Here is a 20,722-nt window from a genome sequence, read left to right on the forward strand (position 1 = left end):
TGGGCATCCCTGTCTTGTTCCTGTTCTTAGGGGAAATGGTGTTAGTTTTTGTCCATTGAGTATGATGTTGGCTGTGGGTTTGTCATATATGGCTTTTATTTTGTTGAGGTATGATCCTTCTATTCCCACCTTTCTGAGAGTTTTTATCAAAAATGGGTGTTGAATTTTGTCAGATGCTTTTTCTGCATCAATTGATATGACCACGTGGTTTTTTTCTTTCAATTTGTTTATGTGATGTATCACGTTTATTGATTTGCGGATATTGTACCATCCTTGCATCCCTGGGATAAATCCTACTTGGTCATGGTGTATGATCTGTCTGATGTACTGCTGGATCCGATTTGCTAAGATTTTGTTGAGGATTTTGGCATCTATGTTCATGAGGGATATTGGCCTGTAATTCTCTTTCATTGTGTTGTTTTTACCTGGTTTTGGAATTAGGGTGATGCTGGCTTCATAGAATGAGCTTGGAAGTGTTCCTTTCTCTTGGATTTTTTGTAGTAGTCTGAGGAGGATAGGTTTTAGGTCTTCCTTGAATGTTTGGTAAAACTCCCCTGTGAAGCCATCTGGTCCTGGGCTTTTGTTTGCTGGAAGCTTTTTGATGACTGCTTCAATTTCTTCCATAGTTACTGGCCTGTTGAGATTTTTAGATTCTTCCTGATTAAGTTTTGGAATGTTGTATTTTTCTAGGAATATGTCCATTTCCTCCAGGTTGTCTAGTTTGTTGGAGTAGAGTTGTCCATAGTATTTTTTAACAATCATTTGTATTTCTGTGGGGTCTGTTGTTATTTCGTTTCTATCATTTATGATTTTGTTTATTTGGGTCTTCTCGCTTTGCTTCTTGGTGAGCCTGGCTAGAGGTTCATCAATCTTGTTTATCATTTCAAAGAACCAGCTCTTAGTTTCATTGATTTTCTGTATTGTTTTTTTGGTCTCTATGTCATTTATTTCTGCTCTAATGTTTATTATCTCCTTCCTTCTGCTCACTCTGGGCTTTTCTTGTTGCTCTCTTTCTAATTCTTTCAGATGTAGATTTAGATGATTTACTACCATTTTTTCTTGTTTGTTGAGATAGCCTTGTAGAGCTATATACTTCCCTCTCAGGACTGCTTTCATTGTGTCCCAAAGGTTTTGGATTGTTGTGTTTTCATTGTCACTAGTTTCCAGGATATTTTTAATTTCTTCTTTGATCTCATTGGTAACCTAATCAATATTTAATAACATGCTATTCAGCTTCCAAGTGTTTGAGTATTTTGAGTTGTTTTTATTGTAGTTTATTTCTAATACTATGCCCTTGTGGTCTGAGAAGATCCTTGGTATGATTTCAAACTTCTTGAATTTGGGGAGACTTTGTTTGTGACCCAGTATGTGGTCTATTTTTGAATATGTCCCATCAGCACTTGAGAAGAACGTATATTTTGTGGCTTTGGGGTGAAGTGTTCTGAAGATGTCAATTAAGTCCATCTGATCTAGTGAGTCATTTAGGATTGCTGTTTCTTTGCTGATTGTTTGTCTAGAGGATTTATCCAGTGATGTCAGTGGTGTATTAAAGTCCCCTACTATGATTGTATTGTTGTCGATCTCTCCTTTGATATCTTCCAGGAGTTTTTTTATGTATTTGGGTGCTCCTGCATTGGGTGCATATATGTTTATCAAAGTTATATCCTCTTGTTGTATTGATCCCTTTAGTATTATGAAGTGGCCTTCCTTATCTCTTGTTATGGCCTTCACTTTGAGGTCTATTTTGTCTGATATAAGTATTGCTACCCCAGCTGTTTTTTCATTTTCATTTGCCTGAAAGATATTTTTCCATCCTTTCACTTTCAGTCTGTGTGAGTCCCTTCTTCTGAGGTGGGTCTCTTGTAGACAGCAAATATATGGGTCATGTTTTTTTATCCATTCAGCCACTCGATGTCTTTTGATTGGACCATTTAGTCCATTTACGTTTAAAGTTATTATTGAAAGGTACTTGTTTGTAGCCATTTCTATTTTTTTGTGGCTGTTTTCTTACTGAGCTTTTTATTTCTTCTTTTTACATCAGTCCCTTTAGCATTTCTTGCATTGCTTGCTTGGTGGTGGTAAACTCCCTTAGCCTTTTTTTGTCTGTGAAGCTCCTTATTTCCCCTTTAAGTTTGAATGATAGCCTTGCTGGATAGAGTATTCTTGGATTCAGCCCCTTGCTTTTTATCACTTTGTAAATTTCCGTCCATTTTTTTCTGGCCTGATGTGTTTCTGTTGAGAAATCATTTGATAATCTAATGGAAGATCCCTTGTACAAAGCTTTCTGCCTCTCTCTTGGAGCCCTAAGATTCTCTCTTTGTCCTGAACATTTGCCATGGTAATTATGTCTTGGTGTGGGTCTTTTCGGGCCTTTTCAGGTTCATCTTGTTTGGGACTCTCTGTGCTTGTGTGACTTTTTTCTTCCCCACAACCGGGAAGTTTTCAGACAATATTTCTTGGAATAGGTTTTCTAAGCCTTTTTCTTCTTCCTGTTGTTCTGGCACCCCTATTATTCGTATGTTGTTTCATTTCATGTTGTCCTGACTGTAGACCCAGATCTAGAATCCCCTGCCAACCAGCAGTCCTGTGTACCTTTTTTTCCACTGGGCCCATCCCAAGGGATGTGGCCCAAGCCCGTGTTGTGTGGATTCTCTCTGATCCTCAGGGCTCTGTGGTCTGGCCAGATATCCTTCCCAGAGCCTTGACTTTACCTTTCTCCAGGAGTCCTCTGCCTTTCCCAGCTGCAAACTGTCTCCCAGCTGAATTTCCTCTGCCAATTCGGGATGGATGTTACTTGTTTCAGCTGCTCACCCTATCTGCTCCGGGACAAGGCACAGGACATGTCCGTCTATACCACCACCATAGATGGTATAGACTTGTCTTTCTCAAGGATATTTTTTCATTGATTTTTTTTTTCATTTTTCTAGAGAGAGTGGGAGGGAGAGGGAGAGACAGAGAGAAACATTAATGTGAAAGACATTGATTGGTTGCCTCCTGCATATACCCTTACCAGGTCCAGGAAACTTGCATCTGCTGTACATACCCTTGACCAGAATCAAACCCAGGACTCTTCAGTCCATGGGCCAGTGCTCTATCTCCTGAGCCAAACTACTAGAGCAGAAATATAGAGATTTGTAAGACATAGCTCTGTCCTGAAAAAAATTCAGTTTCTCCAGGATTGCAGGCAGGTAATAGCTAACTGTCATACAGTATGATAACTGCTATGATAGAATTACCCATAAAGTCCTACAAGAGCAGTAAATTCCTCTAGTTGTGAGGGATGTAAAAAACTATCTCATAGATATTTAAGCTAGGCCTTGAAGGATGTGAAAAATTAGTTGGGGACAGAATAATAAACATGAACAAAGGAGGCGTTATCTCTATGCTCCCAAAAGAGAGATTTTCATGAACACAGAGAAGAATGAATGAATAAGGTGTATTTGGAGAATGATGAAGTATTATATAGTTTGGTTAAAACATTACATGTCATAGAAGGAGAGGTTAGAGAAAAAGCTACATGTATAGTTGGAGCCAAATTATCAGTGGTCTTATATACTAGGCGGAATTTGTTGGGTTTTTAAGCAGGCAACATACTTAAGTCTGCATTTTACAAATGTATTTGATAGAATACAGGATTAAGTGGAGAGAAGTTGAGGCTGGAAGTGGGTATTTTAGTTTGAAAACTCTTCATAAAAGATATCAATAAGTTAATGAGTTCTCTTATAATAATAAAGTAGTAGTGACTTTAGAATATAGGGATTCAAAATATAATTCAGAAGATTTTTTAAAATCCTCACCTGAGGATATGTTTATAGATTTGAGAGAGAGAGAGAGAGAGAGAGGAAGGGAGAAAGAAAGAGAGAGATGTGAGAGAAATATCGATTGGTTGCCTCCAGTGAGCACCCTGACTGGGATTGAACCTGAAACCTGGCCAGGGCAAATTGATGGGATTTAATGACTGATAAATAATGAGAAAGTACATCTAAAATCAAGGAAGATTTTGAAGTTTTTTCCTTGGAATCTGTATATATATTTTTGTAAGATGGAAGTATTGCTACTCCAGCTTTTTTTTATGACCATTTACCTGAAAAAATTTTTTTCATCCCTTCACTATCAGTCTGTGTGAGTCCCTTTTTCTGAGGTGGATCTCTTGTAGACAGCAAATTAATTGGTCATGTTTTCTTATTCTTCAGCTACCCTATGTCAGTGGTCGGCAAACTGTGGCTTGCAAGCCACATGCGGCTCTTTGGCCCTTTGAGTGTGGTTCTTGCACAGAATACCATGTGCGAGTGCCCACATACAGTGTGATTGAAACTTCATGGCTCATGAGCAGAAGTCGGTATTTTGTGGAAGAGCCACACTCAAGGGGCCAAAGAGCCGCATGTGGCTCTCGACCTGCAGTTTGCCGACCACTGCCCTACGTCTTTTGATTGGAGCATATAATCCTTGTTTAAGGTTATTATTGATAGGTACTTGTTTGTTGCCATTTTTATTCTTTATGCCTGTGTTCCTTCTTCCCTTTCTTTTTCTTCTTTTTCCAATAGTCCCTTTAGCATTTCTTGCATTGCTGAATTGATGGTAATAAACTCCCTTAGCCTTTCTTTGTCTGTGAAGCTTCTGATTTTACCTTCAATTTTGAATGATAGCCTTGATTGGTATAGTATTCTTAGCTTCATCCCTTCTAGCCTGATGTGTTTCTGTTGAGAAATCAGTTGATAGTTTAATGGGAGATCCCTTATAGGTAACTTTCTATCTCTCTCTGGCAGCCTTTAAGATTCTTACGTTGTCATTGATGTTTGGCAATTTAATTATCATGTGTCTTGGTTTCAGTCTTTTTGGGTTCATCTTGTTTGGCACTCTTTGCGCTTCTTGGACTTGTGTGACTTTTTTCTTCCCCAAACCAGGGAAGTTTTCTGTCATTATTTCTTCAAGTTTTCTATTCGTTGCTCAGTTTCCTCTTCTCCTGGTACTCCAATTATGTGGATGTTGTTTTGTTTCATATTGTCCCAAAGGTCCGTTTGGCTCATCTCCTGCTTTTTAAGATTTTTTTTTTCCAGTTGCTGCTCTGCTTGAGTGTTTTTTCTACCTTGTCTTCTAACTCACTGATGCAGTCCTTAGCTTCTAGTTTACTGTTGAAACTTCCCATTGTGTTTTTTATTGCAGCTATGTCATTCTTCATTTCCTCTTGATTCTTACACATGTTGAATTTGTCTTCCATCCTTTCCAGCATCCTTATAACCATTGCTCTGTATTATTTCTCTGACAAATTTCTTGCCTCCATTTCATTTATTTCCTTGTCTGGTGATTCCTCCTTTTCTTTGATATAGGGGTGGTTTCTTTGTCTCCCCATTTTTGCTGTTCCTTTGTGATTATTTCTATATATTAGAGCAAACTGCTATGCCACCCAGATTTTTTTGTTTGTCTTAAATCGATATTTTGTGAGACCCAGTGGTGCAATCTCTCAGGTCTTCTGGGCTTGGCATTCTAGAGATAACCCTACTTGGGATATTTGAGTTCTCTTGGTATAGTAGGGTCTTGAGCTTGTTTATTCCTTTAATCTTTAGAAATTAGAAACTCACCCTGGCTGGTGTGCTCAGTGGTTGGAGCATCATCCTGTAATTGAAAGTTCAAGGGTTTGATTCTTGTTCAGGGAACATACCCAGGTTGTTGATTTGATCCCAGGTTGGGGTGAGTACCCAAGGCAACTGATTGATGTTTCTCTATCACAATGATGTTTCTCTCTCACATTGAAGTTTTTCTCACTTTCTCTCCCCCGCTCTATTCCTCTCTCTCTGTAAACATCAGTAAAACATATCCTGATTAGAAATTAGAAACTCCTCCTCCTAATGATTACCTATAATTTTGGAAAACACATTCTTTAATTCATAACAAGTTGTCACTTTCCCCACTTCTTTGTCTATTCCCTCACTAAAATTATTTTTAAGTTCTTTACAATGAATTTATTGCTTCTATAGACTTAGCAATAAATTTCACTGCTCACTATTGTTTCTTGTCACAATAATTATAGTAGTAGCAAACACTTTTAAAGTGCTTACTATGTGGCACTTTAGCTGGGTTGCAGTTTTGATACCGGCCTCAGGTGGGGCACATGTAGAAGGCAACCAATCAATGTGTCTCTCTCACATCAATGTTTCTTTTTCTATCTCTTTCTCCCTCCCTTTTTCCCTTCCACTCCCTCTAAAAATCAATGGGTGAGGATGACAGAGAGAGAGAGAGAGAGAGAGAGAGAGAGAGAGAGAGGCAAACTTTAGATGCCTGAGTCCTATGGATTGCTACAGCTCTAGAGGTATTGCAGTATTGCAGATAGACCCCTGGGGATGCTCCAGAGTAGGAAAAGGCAAAACTCTTCACCTGTAGATAACACACCCAAGCCCAGAGAAGATATATCCCAGAAAGGTTTGAGGTCCCTAGAATCTCTAGCTGGGCTGATTGGTGAAGATCTCTCCATAGTGAAGATAGTCTATAAAGACTGTTTTCAAATATGCAAATTTCACCAAATGATAACAAGACATATCAAAGGAACACCTAAAACTCCAGAAGCCATTCCTAAACAAATGGAAATGTATGAATTACTTACCAAATACTTTAACTAATATCTTTAAAATGCTCAGGGAGCTAAAAGAGAACACAGACATCTAAAAATGTCAGGAAGAGTAAAGACAATCTTGTCAGTAAATGATGTTAGGGATATTAGATACATGCAAAAAAATAAAATGAAACTAGACCACCAACTTACCCCATACAGAAGAATAAACTCCAAATGGATAAAGAACTTAAGTGTAAGTTGTGAAACCATAAAAATTCTAGAAGAAACGATAGGCAGCAAAATCTCAGACATCTCTTGTAGCAATATGTTTGCCGATACATCTCTTAGGGCAAGGAAAACAAAAGAGAAAATGAACAAATGGGACTACATCAAAATAAAAAGCTTCTGCACAGCAAAAGAAACCATCAACAAAATGGAAAGGGATCCCATTGTATGGGAGAACATTTTGCCAGTGATACATCTGACAAGGGGTTAATTTCCAAAATATATAAAAAACTCATACAACCTAACAAAAGGAAGACAAATAACCCAATTAAAAAAATGGGTCAAGGACCTAAATAGATACTTCTCTAAAGGGGACATACATATGGTCAAGAGATATGAAGAAATGCTCAAAGTCACTAATCATCAGAGATGCAAATTAAAACAATGAGGTATTCCTCACACCTGCCATAATGGCTACCATCAAGAAGCTAGAAATGCTGGTGGGAATGCAGACTGGTGCAGTCACAATGGAGAACATTATGGAGTTTCCTCAAAAATAAAAAATGGAACTGCCATTTGACCCAGGGATCCCACATCTAAGAATATATCCTAAGAATCCCAAAACACAGATCAGAAAGGATATATGCACCTCTATGTTTATAGCAGTGTTATTTACAATAGCTAAGATCTTGAAACAGCCCTAGTTCCCATCAGTAGATGAGTGAATAAAAAAGAAGTGGTACATTTACACAATGGAATACTATGTAGCTATAAAAATGAAGGATCTCTTACCCTTTGAGACAACATGGAGGGACATGAAGAGTATTATGCTAAGCAAAATAAGCCAATCAGAGAAAGACAAGTATCATATGATCTCACTTATGTGCAGAATCTAATTTAAAAAGTGACAAAAAATATATATCCAGAGACATGGAAGTATGGAACAGACTTTTTTGATGAATCTCAGAGGGAAGCGGAGAGAGAGGGCAGGAAGAGATTAACCAAAGAACTTATGTGCATAAGCCTTGGACACAGACAATAGTGTGGTGAAAGTCATGGTGGGATGGGGCCTGGGTAGTTTGGAGGAAGTCAGTGGGGGAGAAGGGGATGTGTAATACTTTCAACAATGAAAAAGATAAATTTAAAAATATAAAAAATAAGCATATCAGGAAAATTAGGCATGAATCAAATGAGGTTACCAATAAAGAAATAGAAACTATATAAAAGAACAAAAATTAATTTTAAACTGTAGTATACAATAACAAAATTGGGGATGGGTGGAATGACTACAGGGATCAATTATAGACTGGATCAATCTGAAGAAAGAATTAGTGAACTTGATGCCAAGGTTATTTGAAATCAAGTCAGTGGAGAAAAAAAAAAAGAACAAAGGAAAGTGGAGAGATCCTAAGGACTTATAGGATACCATTTAATAGACCAATCTATACATTATGGGAGTTCTAGGAGTAGGAGAGAGAAATAAATGGTCATAAAGCCTATTTGAAGAAATAATGGGTAAAAACTTTCAAATTGAGAGATGAAATGGACATACAAACTTAAGCAGCTCAAAGACGTTCCACTTGAGTAAAACCAAAAAGACACTGAGACACACTATACTCAAACTGTCATAAGTCATAGATAGAATCTTGAAAGTAGCAGAAAAAAAAGCAAGAGTTCCCATAAGATATTAATTGCACTTCTCAGCAGAAAACTTGTAGGCTAGAATGTACTGGAAGGTTCAAAATGCTTAAAGAGCCCTAGCCTGTTTGGCTCAGTGGATAGAGCGTCGGCCTGTGGACCAAACGGTCCTGGGTTCAATTCTGGTCAAGGGCACATATCTAAGTTGCAGGCTCCTCCCCGACCCCAGCCCTGGTCAGGGCACTTTCAGAAGGCAACTAATGGATGTGTTTCTCTCACATTGATGTTTCTCTCTGTCTTTCCCTCTCTCTAACATTCTCCCTAAAAAATCAATAGAAAAGTGTTCTTGGGTGAGTATTAACAACAACAACAAAATGCTAAAAGAAAAAAAACACTGCCAACCAAGAATACTGTATTCCAGCAAATTTCATGTAAAAGCTTCATGACATTGAATTTGGCAATGATTTCTTAGATCTGACACTAAAAACACAGTCAACAAAAGCAAAATTAGATGGCACTTAATAAAACTTAAAAATTTCTGCACAGCAAATGAAACACTAACATAGACAAAAGGCAACATACAGCCCAAACCGGTTTGGCTCAGTGGATAGAGCGTCGGCCTGCGGACTAGGGGTCCCAGGTTCGATTCCAGTCAAGGGCATGTACGTGGGAGGCAGCTGATTGATGTTTCTTTCTCACCGATGTTTCTAACTCTCTATCTCTCTCCCTTTCTCTCTGTAAAAAATCAATAAAATATATTAAAAAAATTTTTTTAAAAAGGCAACATACAAAATGGGATAAAATAATTGCAAAACAAATATCTGAAAAGAAATTAATATTTAGAACATATGAAGGATTCCTACAACTCAAAAACAAAAAAACCTACCTAAATAATGGCAAATGACTTTAATAAACATTTGCCCAAAAAAGATACACAAATGGTCAACAAGCTTATGAAAGTGCTCAACATTTTTAATCATTAGAGAAATACTAATTAACAATGAAATATCAACTCACACCGATTAGGGTGGTGACTATTCAAAAACAAACAAACAGAGCCCAGCTGATATAATTCAGTGGTTGAGGTTGCTGGTTTGATCCCCAGTCAAGGCACATGCCCAGGTTTCGGACTTGATCCCTAGTAGAAGGAGTGCAGGAGGCAGCCAATCAACGATGTTCCTCTGATTGATGTTTTTATCTCTCTATCCCTCTCCCTTTCTCTCTCTCTCAAAATCAATAAAAACATGTTTAAAAACAACAACAAGCAAACCAAAATAACAGTTGTTGACCAAGATATGCAGAAATTGGAGCTCTTGTGCACTACTATTGGGAATAAAACTTGGAAACCAGTTTAGAGGTTCTTCCAAAACAAAACAAAAACAAAACAAAACAAAAAACACACAAAAATAGAATCACCATAAAATTAATAATCCTATTTCTGAGTATATAACCAAGAGAATTGAAAGCAGGATTTTAGAGAGATGTTGCAACAGTATTCACAATGGCAAAAGGTGGGAAAAGCCCAAATAACCATTGACAAATGAATAGGTAAAGAAAATGTGGTATATACATACAATGGGATATAATTCAGCTGTAAAAAAAAAAAGAAAGGAAGGAAGAAAGAAATCTTGTCACTGTCTACAACAGCGGTTCTCAACCCGTGGGTCGAGACCCTTTGGGGCTTGAACGACCCTTTCATAGGGGTCGCCTAAGACCATTGGAAAACACATATATAATTACATATTATTTTTGTGATTAATCAGTATGCTTTAATTATGTTTAATTTGTAACAATGAAAATACATCCTGCATATCAGATATTTACATTACGATTCATAACAGTAGCAAAATTACAGTTATGAAGTAGCAACAAAAATAATTTTATGGTTGGGGGTCACCACAACATGAGGAACTGTATTAAAGGGTTGCGGCATTAGGAAGGTTGAGAACCACTGGTCTACAACATGATGAGCCTTGATGACATTATGCTGAGTGAAATAAGCCAGGACAAATATTGCCAGGGGCTGGGTGAGAGAGACATTTTACCATCATTAATGGCATTCACTCAAAAGCTGAATTTTTACACTTAACATCAAGTTATAAAAATATATCTGCTATAAATTTTAATAAAATTAACTATTTGGTAAAGTGGATGTTTTAAAATTGGTGTTCAAAGTCTTCTCTCAGTTTTGTAGTAGGTGCTGTCTCTCCTGCTGTTGTTGTCCCTTCCATGCTACAATTGCAAGAAGACGGATATGGTGTTGAGAAAGGCATTCCAACCTTACTAATGGCTGCTAGCAGTGTGGATGACATCTTGGCTATCACTGGATTCAGTATATTCATGAGCATGGTCTTCTCTACAGGTAAACAAGAAAATATAACCATTGCCATGTAATTCATAACTTTTTGTTGTTATTGTTATTTATTCCTTCAGTTATTAAACAACATTTTTATAAATTTAATATATTTTTATTCTTTATAAAAAGCTCATTTTAGACAAGGGAGGAAATTTCAGTGGGTTAAGAAACCACTACTTAATGCAAATTATTTCATTTTAATAACAATATTTCAATTAATTTGATAACCATTTTATTACCATTTATCTGCTCAAGTTGCTTTGGAATTTTATCAGTTTTTAATAGAAAAATTTAAGCAGTAATATTATTAATACTACTAATATATTTAATAGATATTTTTGAAATATACCTTTGGACATCATTATAAATAAACTAGAGGCCCAGCACACAAATTTTGTGCACATGTACGGTCTCTAGGCCTGGCCTGTGATCAGGGCCATCCTTCCCGGCTGCCCACAGCTGGCCCCAAATCCTGCCGCCACCCAACCCGTGCTGCCACCCACCCCTTTCGCCATAAGGTGATCAGTGCCTGACGGCCAGAAGAAGGGACTGAGAGGTCAGCTGTTCCTGCCTGCTCACCAGCCCTGCCCCCACTGTGGGTTGCCCTCTGTGTGTGGGGTGACCAGTGGGGTGGAGGCCTTGGCTTGGCACTGTCCACATCCCCCGCCACCCACGCTTGGTTCCTCGTTCATCATCAGGTGATTGTAGCATGCTGGGTGTGGAAAGGAACTGAGAGGTGGTCAGTGTGCCTCATAGTGACTGGTCCAGGGGTTGTTTTGATTATTCTGCCTTTATGGTCAATTTGCATATTACCCTTTTATTATAAAGTATAGAGGCCTGGTTCATGGGAGGGGCCAGCTGGCCTGCCCTGATGGGGGCCCCGGATCTGGGTGGGGGGTGGGGCTGGCTGGGGCAAGGGACTGTAGGCGGTTTGCAGGTCAGCCACACCCACTGTTGGGGTGGGGTTTCCTTGGGTGAGGGGCTGTGGGTAGTTTGCAGGCCGGCCACACCCCCAATCAGGGTGGGGGTCCCTGCTGTGGGCGGGGCCTCCTGGGTGAGGGGCCACACCCCTGATTGGGGTGTGGGGGTCCCCTCTGGGGGCGGGGCCAGCTTGGGCCAGGGACCATGGGTGGTTTGCAGGCCAGCTTGGGTGAGGGGCCACGCCCCTGATTGGGGTGGGGGGGTCCCTGCTGGGGGCAGGGCTGGCCTGGGCGAGGGGATGGGGTGATTTTCAGGCTGGCGATGCCCGAATCAGGGTGGGGGAATCCCCACTGGGAGGCAGGGCCAGCCTCGGCAAGGGACCATGGTCAGTTTGCAGGCTGGCGACGTCCCCATTGGTGTTGTGGTTCCCGTTGGGGGGTGAGGCTGGCCTGGGCAAGGGGCCCTGGGGAAGTTGGCCACCTCAATCGGGTTGGGAGAAGCTGATCAGTGGTGGGGCCAGCCAGGGGCAGGGGCTGGGCATCATAGCAACCAATCACCCAGTTGTTAAATTGCTATGGTTGCTGGCTTTTTATATATATAGATATAGATGGTTGCTCTGTTATTAAGACAAGTTAAATATATAGAGCGTGGACAACTGTGCACCTTTTGGTAGTGGTGGAACAAGATCCTGCACCAATTTTGAATCCCAAGGTGTTAATTTGGTCTTGAATGTCACTCTACAGAAATTGTGAAAGTAAAAATTTCCACATTTAGTAATAATTTTAGTTATCAGCAATGTTTGAAATTCAGTCTCCTATATTATTGAAGCACCAAAATATTAAGTTTAAAAATAATGTATAAAGTTTCTCTTGAAATTAAAAGATACACATTTTAAAAAGGGAAAAGATAAAAATAAAACTGCAATGGTCATATCCCAGGAATAATAATTCCAAATCTTTTGATGTAAGTCTATCCAGAATCTAACTATTTATCTATCTACCTATCTATCATCTCCTTCTCTCTCTCTCTCTCTCTCTCTCTCTCTCTCTCTCTCTTTTCTCTCTGCTCCAAATCCTATATAATAAAACCATAATATGCAAATTGACAGAATGGCAAAATGACTGGTGGAATGATGGGTCATTATGATATGCACTGACCACCAAGGGGCAGATGCTCAACGCAGGAGCTTCCCCTTGGTGGTCAGTGCACTCCCACAGGGGCAGTGCCACTCAGCCAGAAGCCGGGCTCACAGCTAGCAAGTAAAGTGGCAGTAGTGGGAGCCTCTCCCACCTTCGCTGCAGGCAGGTGGTACGGAGCAAGGGACTGCGAGAGCCCCAGACTCAGAGAGGGATGTCTGACTGCAGGTGGACATCCCCTGAGGGGTCCTGGTTTGCAAGAGGCCACAGGCCAGGCTGAGGGACACCTCCCCTTCAGTGCATGAATTTTGTGCACCAAGCCTCTAGTATTCTTATAAAATTATTGAACATTGACCATACTTGATTGTAACCTGAACTAGAGGCCTGGTGCATGAAATTTGTGCACAGGTGCGGTCCCTAGACCTAGCCAGCGATCGAAGCATGAGTGTCTAGCATGGAAGGGCAGGTCCCAGCTGACCTCTGAGCACTGGGCTGCACTTGGGCCCCCAGATTCCTGTGCACCCCCCTGCGCCTGAGTCATGGTGCCTGAGTTTCCATGTGGAGATGCAATGAGTGCGGCCGGACGCGGCAGGCCAAGATGCAGTGTAGGTCTCTTGGCTGCCCAGCGGTGCTGCATGGAAGCTGGGCAGGCAGTGCACTCTCTCCCGGCCAGCCTCACAGACTAGCTCCTGCGCAAACCCACAGGGAGTGAAGAGGCAGTGCAGGTGCGGGGCAGGCTCATGGGCGCCCATCACCTGAGCGCAAGCCCTGGCGTCCCAGGGGAGGGGAACAGGAGGAGTGAGAGCAAGCCCGGCAGACACCTCGCATTCTCACTGCACCTCTGTCCCCGTCACTCCGTCCCCAGGTAGCTGGTGAGAGGTTGCAGCACATCACTGACACCCGCCATGTTTCGCGCCATCCCCTGGTGGTCAGCGCATGTCATAGAGAGTGGTCAAACTCCCATTCTCCGGGTTGAATGACCACCCATGGTGACAATTTGCATATTAGGCTTTTATTATATAGGATTGTTTTGCACTTAATTGTATATTGCACACATGTTTCTCTTCAGTAAATAGATTTCTGCGACACTGTAATGATTGCATAGTACTCAATTATCTGTATCACAATTTCTTGTTCAAAACTGAAGTTGACTCCTATAGTTTCTATTAAAATAATATTTGCATGAACATCTTATAACTAAAGTTGTACTTAAAATTAATAATTTCTTAATCTTAAAAGAATAATCATTGAGCTAAAAAGTATATAGAGTTAATAAGCTTTTGAAATGTATTGCTGCAATGTCATGTCCTACCATGGTGCACAAGTTTGCCACTTTCTCTTCACCCTTTTCAAAACTAGATATTATTCGTCTCTTTTTCCCTTGCTAATTTGGTAGGTGAAAAGTGAGACCACTTTAAATGGAGTACTTTTTCTACTAGTGATGCTAAACAAGTATTCATGTTTATCGGTCATTGACATTTTGTCATGTTTTATATTGCTTTTCTTGGAATCTTTTGCCTTATAGGTGTGTTAATCTTTTGTTCTTTTTGATTTACCAAGATTCTTTATAAAATTAAAAATAACCCTTTGTATTATATTCTTAGGTTTCCCCAATTTTAATTTGACTTAAATTTATGAGAGTTCTTTTTTTTTTTTTTTTGCTATTTAGAAGTTCTAAAATTTTTGTTAACAAATCTGGTCATCTTTTCCTTCATTAATGGTATCAGTTATTCTCTCAGAAAATATTTCTGGCCCTGGCTGATGTGGCGCAGTTGGTTGGGCATCGTTCCATGCACCAAAATTCTTGGTTCAATTCCTGGGTCAGGGCACAACATCCAGGTTTCAGGCTTGATCCTCAGTAGGGGTTCTTGATCCCCAGTAGGGGCATGCAGGAGGGCAAGTTCTCTCATCGATCTCTCTCTCTCTCTCCCTCTCCTTTCCACTTTCTCTAAAAATCAGCTAAAATATGTATGTGTATATATATATCTGTGTTCCTTCCCTCTTCCATTGTGCCAGGCATTATGGCAAACACTGAGGGTAAACAGTGAACAACAATATTATTGGGTAATTGCTTCATACTTGTTTTAAGTTCCATTGATGTTTCCACCCATTTAATGGTCACAATAGTGCTATGCTCATTTTGTAGACAAGGAAACTGAGGAACATAGGTTAAATAATTTGCTCAGCCCTGGCTGGTTTTGCTCAGTAGTTAGAACAGCCGTGGGCAAACTACGGCCCACGGGCCGGATCCGGCCCATTTGAAATGAATAAAACTACAAAAAAAAAAAAAAAAGACCGTACCCTTTTATGTAATGATGTTTACTTTGAATTTATATTAGTTCACACAAACACTCCATCCATGCTTTTGTTCTGGCCCTCCGGTCCAGTTTAAGAACCCATTGTGGCCCTTGAGTCAAAAAGTTTGCCCACCCCTGAGTTAGAGCATCAGACTGTCAAACAAAGGGTCTCAGGTTCCATTCTTAGTCAAGGGCACATACATCAGTTACAGTTTTGACCTAGCCCAGGTCGGTTGTATGTGGGAGACAACCAGTCAATGTGTCTCTCTCACATTGATGTTTCTCTCTCTCCCCCTGGCAGTTCTCCTTCTCTCTAGAGAAATCAATGGAAAAAATATCCTCATGTGAGGATTTAAATAAATAAATAAATAAATAAATAAATAAATTGCTGAAAGTCACAAATCCATTAAGTAGGGTAGCCAAAATATAAATCTGACTGTTTGACCCCAGACCCACGCTTTTAAGTACTATTCTATACAGGTGTGGTTGCATAAAATATATTGATGACTCAGTTGACCTTTGAATAGTCCCAGGATTGACCCTAGAATAAATCTTTTTTTATGTTGTTACTGTTATATTGTTCTTTTGATATTTATTTTTTATTGATTTCAGAGATTAAGGGAGAGGGAGAGAGAGATAGAAACATTAATGATGAAAGAGAATCATTGATCAGCTGCCTCCTGCATGCCCACACAAGGGATCAAACCTCCAACCTGGACATGTGCCCGGACTGGGAATTGAACTATGACCTCCTGGTTCATAGGTCAATGTTCAACCACTGAGCCACACCAGCCAGGTTGTTCTTTTTATATTTAAACTAGAGGCCCGGTGCACAAAAATTTGTGCACTCGGGTGGGGGGGGGGAGAGGGGGTCCCTCAGCCCGGCCTGTGCCCTCTCGCAGTCTGGGACCCCTCAGGAGATAACGACATGCTGGCTTAGGCCTGCTCCCGGGTGGCAGAGGGCAGGCCCAATCCCTAGGTGCAGCCCCTGGTCAGGCTCAGAGCAGGGCCGATTGGGGAGTTGGGGCGCTGCCCCCCTGTCATGCACAGCGCAGGGCGGATCGGGAGGTTTCGATGCCACCCTCAGTCACGCTCAGGGTAGGGCCGATTGGGGGGTTGGGGCACTGCCTCCTGTCACACTCAAGGCAGGGTCGATAGGGAAATTGCGTCGCCACACCCTGTCATGCACAGAGCAGGGCCAATCAGGGGAGTTGGGGCACCGCCCCCTGTCACACACACAGCAGGGCCCGTGGTGGGGGGGAGTTGGGGCGCCGCACCCTGTCACACACAGAGCAGGGCCGATCAGGGGGTTGGGGCACCGCCACTGTCACACTCAGGGCAGGGCCGATGGGGAGGTTATGGCTCTACCCTGTCACACACAGAGCAGGGCCGATCAAGGGGTTGGGGCGCTGCCCCCTGTCACACACAGAGCCGCAGGGCAATCAGGGTTTGGGCGCTGCCCCCTGTCACACTGATCCCGGTGCCGGGAGGCCTTGAGGCTCTGCTGATCCCGCCCGGCAGGGTCACAGATCCGAGTCCCAGACCGCAGACAGCCTTGCCTGCTGCCGCCTGCCTTCAGTATGCAAATTAGCCGCCATCTTGTTGCTTCAGGGTGGGGGTCCCCACTGGGGTGCCTGGCCAGTCTGGGTGAGGGGCTGAGGGCCGTTTTCAGGCTGGCGGTCAACTGAAGCTCCAAACCTCTCCTTTTTTTCTTTTTTGTTTATTCTGGCATTTATTTACCTTCTATGGCTGTCACTGGAGCTGAGAGCTGGCTTTCTCTCTCAGGCTCAGCTGAAAGCAGGTTTCTGGCCTTTATTTTCTGTATTCGAAACAATGTTTTGACTCCAGCTCTGAGATCCTGGCTGACTGACAGGAGGTTTCTGGGGTTTTGTTTATCTTCTATAAATGTTACAATGTTTCCAACTGAAGCTCAGAGGCCAGGCAAGGCAGGTGGGGAACGTTGGAGTCCTCTGTCACTGAAGGAAGCAAGCCTCCCTGTTCGCATCAGCTGCCTGGCTGCCGGCCGCCATCTTGGCTGACAGTTAATTTGCATATCTCCCTGATTAGCCAATGGGAAGGGTAGCGGTTGTATGCTAATTACCATGTTTCTCTTTTATTAGTGTAGATAATTTCTTTCTTTGCCATAATCATACATCAGAAAAGAAATATTACCAGCCTTGTGCTAGGTGCCAGAGGTGCTTCTTTGTCAATCTCTGTCCACTCTTCTACCTCACTTGATCTTGTAGTCACGGTGTGTAAGGGGAGCACATTGTAGTGTATTAGTTCTTTGTTTTCCGGCCTATTTATTCAATAAACATTTCTGAATTGTTTGTACTAAATTATTTAAGAGTACACATCTAATGTATCAAATAGATCTGCATACATTTTTTATATTTGTTAATATTAAATATTCATTTTTCTATATTTGTTCTATAAAATACATACCTTTCTTCATAAATCACCTACGTTTGATTTTCTGATGTGTTGGGTATGTAAAAATATTTCTCTTATGATCATTTTTCCTTATGTGTGCCCTTATAGGTGGCATACTTCATGATCTCTTAAATTCTTTTCGGGATGTAATTTTGGGTGTGCTACTAGGAACATTTTGGGGAATTTGTCTTCGATATTTTCCAAGTGAAGATCAGGTAAATAAAAAATTAGTCAACCTTTAGAAGTATAGTATTGGTTATTTTTTTGCAAAATTTGAACTTTTAGAATATCCATGAAATATTACATTTAATATTTATTGTCCTTCCCCAAAAGTGTAGCCTCCATTGCCTACTTTGCTTTAAACTGAGCACAGTTCTGATTGATAGGAGTCAATGGCCTTGGCTAAAGTCTTTGCTTCTGGACTTGGCAAATAAGGAATATTAGGGAAATTTTTTTTGATGGAATGCTGTGTAAATCTTGTATTTATAAATGTAATGAAGGTGTTGGCAGAAAAAATATATATACACCTTTTATAAAGGATGATGTACTTACTGACTAAAAACCTTTAAAAATATATTTTTTGAAACCTGTTCTGCTGTGACAGAGATAATAAATCTTTTTACTATGCTTTTGGTTTTAAAATTAAGCTTCCTAATGCATAATACAGGGGTCCTCAAACTTTTTAAACAGGGGGCCAGTTCACTGTACCTCAGACCGTTGGAGGGCTGGACTATAGTTTAAAAAAAAACTATGAACAAATTCCTATGCACACTGCACATATCTTATTTTGAAGTAAAAAACCAAAATGGGAACAAATACAATATTTGTATTTGCATGTGGCCCGCAGGCCGTAGTTTGAGGACCCCTGCCATAATACTTTGCAATGGATACTTTTTAAAAATATATATATAATTAAATCAGAATACCATTTCCATTCCACCCCACACCTTTCTTCACTAAATTGCCTACTGATTTCTGACAACTTTTTCTAATCTTTGTTAACTCACACTTTCCTTTGAACATTTTAGGAGAGATAGATTCCCATTTACCTCCTTATATTTTCTGAGTTAAATTTACTCCCACTCTCTTTGACTGAGGCAACACTATTAAACTCAATCCTTACCTGCCCTAAAGAATGTGCCAAAAAAAAAAAAAAGAATGCGCCATTACTCTTGTATTTCTGTAATGTCCATTTTGATTTGCCTCTAACAATTGTCATAGCTAATGAGATTTTCAGAAATTTATTTTTAAGAATCTGTTGGATATGTTATATAGAACTACAGGTTATATTACTCTCTTCTTTCCTTTGTCACTTACAGTTAAAATATTTTAACCATTTTACTGGCGTTACCAACATGTGGCAGAAGTTGAAACTTAATAATTATAAATTTTGTCACTTATTGTCAAGTCTACTAAAATATTTGGTGAGGAAGAAAGCCAAAATTTTATACATTATTTAATATAACATATTATAGTATCAAAAGGTCAATAATGAATGATAGAGAATGTAAATGTTGTATTATATGTTTAATGTAAATAATTTATAAAAATTTATATAATTCTAGACAAATATTACAATGAAGAGAGCAGGCCTTATTTTGGGTTCATGTGTAACTGCCGTCTTAGTCAGCAATAGCATCGGTACACATGGAGCTGGAGGATTATTCACAATAATGTTGACTTTCATTGGAGGAGCACATTGGACAACAGATAGGGTGAATATTTTTTTTAAGTTTATAATGGTCTTTATTATCCATAAATGAGTGAGATCATGTGGTATTTTTCCTTCATTGACTGGCTTATTTCACTTAGCATAATGCTCTTCAGTTCCATCCATGCTGTTGCAAATGGTAAGAATTCCTTCTTTTTTACAGCAGCATAGTATTCCGTTGTGTAGATGTGCCACAGTTTTCTAATCCATTCATCTACTGATGGGCACTTAGGCTGTTTCCAGGTCTTAGCTGTGGTGAATTGTGCTGCTATGAACATAGGGGTGCGTATATCCTTTCTGATTGGTGTTTCTGGTTTCTTGGGATATATTCCTAGAAGTGGGATCACAGGGTCAAAAGGGAGTTCCATTTTTAGTTTTTTGAGGAAACTCCATACTGTTCTCCACAGTGGCTGCACCAGTCTGCATTCCCACCAGCAGTGCACAAGTGTTCCCTTTCTCCACATCCTCTCCAGCACTTGTCGTTTGTTGATTTGTTGATGATAGCCATTCTGACAGGTGTGAGATGGTACCTCATTGTTTTGATTTGCATCTCTCGGATGATTAGTGACTTTGAGCATGTTTTCATATGTCTCTTGGCTTTCTGAATGTCCTCTTTTGAAAAGTGTCTATTTAGGTCCTTTGCCCATTTTTTGATTGGATAGTTTATCTTCCTTTTGTTAAGTTGTAAGAGTTCCCTATAAATTTTGGAGATTAAACCCTTATTGGTGATAACATTGGCAAATATGTTCTCCCATGCAGTGGGCTTTCTTGTTGTTTTGTTGATGGTTTCTTTTGCTGTGCAGAAACTTTTTATTTTGATATAGAGGGGTGAATATTTTTAATACACAATTTTTATAGGTAAAACAACTGATTTTTTTTTTTTTTACATTATAATGGACATTTAGGAAACCTTCTCATTCTCGTTGGAAGATGTTCCAAAAATGTATGTCTTGGAGGAACTTTATAAGTCAATAAAGGAGATAAAGTATTTAAGAAAAGGAACTGCATATACACTAAAACACAATCAGGAGTTGAGTTATCTCATCAGGCCTATTTCCCCCCAAGTTTTATGCAATAAGACTATATAACTTTTTGATTTAATTATTAACTAAAATTGTAGATATACAGTTAGGACATGAAAACATTCTCATAAAAGATTAAACAATACACATACAAAATAAATTGTAAAATACTCCTTTTTCCTCCCCACTCCCAAATATCAAACACCCCATCTCAGAATTATTTCCTCTGATCAGTCCTCTATTTGTAGACATTTAGATCATTTCCACTTTTTGTTATTATAAACAGTGCTGCCATGAACAGTCCTGTTCATGTGTGTTTTTGCAAGTGTACAAGTACTTCTGTAGGAATATATTCCTAGAAATAGAATTGTTGAATTTCAGAAATGGTACATTTCTATTTTGATGGGGACTGCCAAATTCTCCATTCAAAAGATTT

The 20,722-nt window shown here is 40.0% G+C and overlaps 1 protein-coding gene across 1 annotated transcript in view; it reads left to right on the top strand.

Annotated features, from left to right (window-relative positions):
* LOC139014453 (sodium/hydrogen exchanger 9B1-like) overlaps positions 1–20,722 on the top strand; it is a 66,088-nt gene that overhangs the window by 37,862 nt on the left and 7,504 nt on the right. Inside the window, exons 6-8 of the mRNA XM_070421443.1 lie at positions 10,597–10,772; positions 17,662–17,768; positions 19,119–19,268. Of these exons, the coding sequence (XP_070277544.1) occupies positions 10,597–10,772; positions 17,662–17,768; positions 19,119–19,268 (433 nt within the window). The remainder of the gene's footprint in view (positions 1–10,596; positions 10,773–17,661; positions 17,769–19,118; positions 19,269–20,722) is intronic.

This window comes from Myotis yumanensis, unplaced genomic scaffold, assembly GCF_028538775.1.
Source record: "Myotis yumanensis isolate MYYU_CA2020_CCGP unplaced genomic scaffold, mMyoYum1.0.hap1 SCAF_1, whole genome shotgun sequence".
NCBI classification, from domain to species: Eukaryota; Metazoa; Chordata; class Mammalia; order Chiroptera; family Vespertilionidae; genus Myotis; species Myotis yumanensis.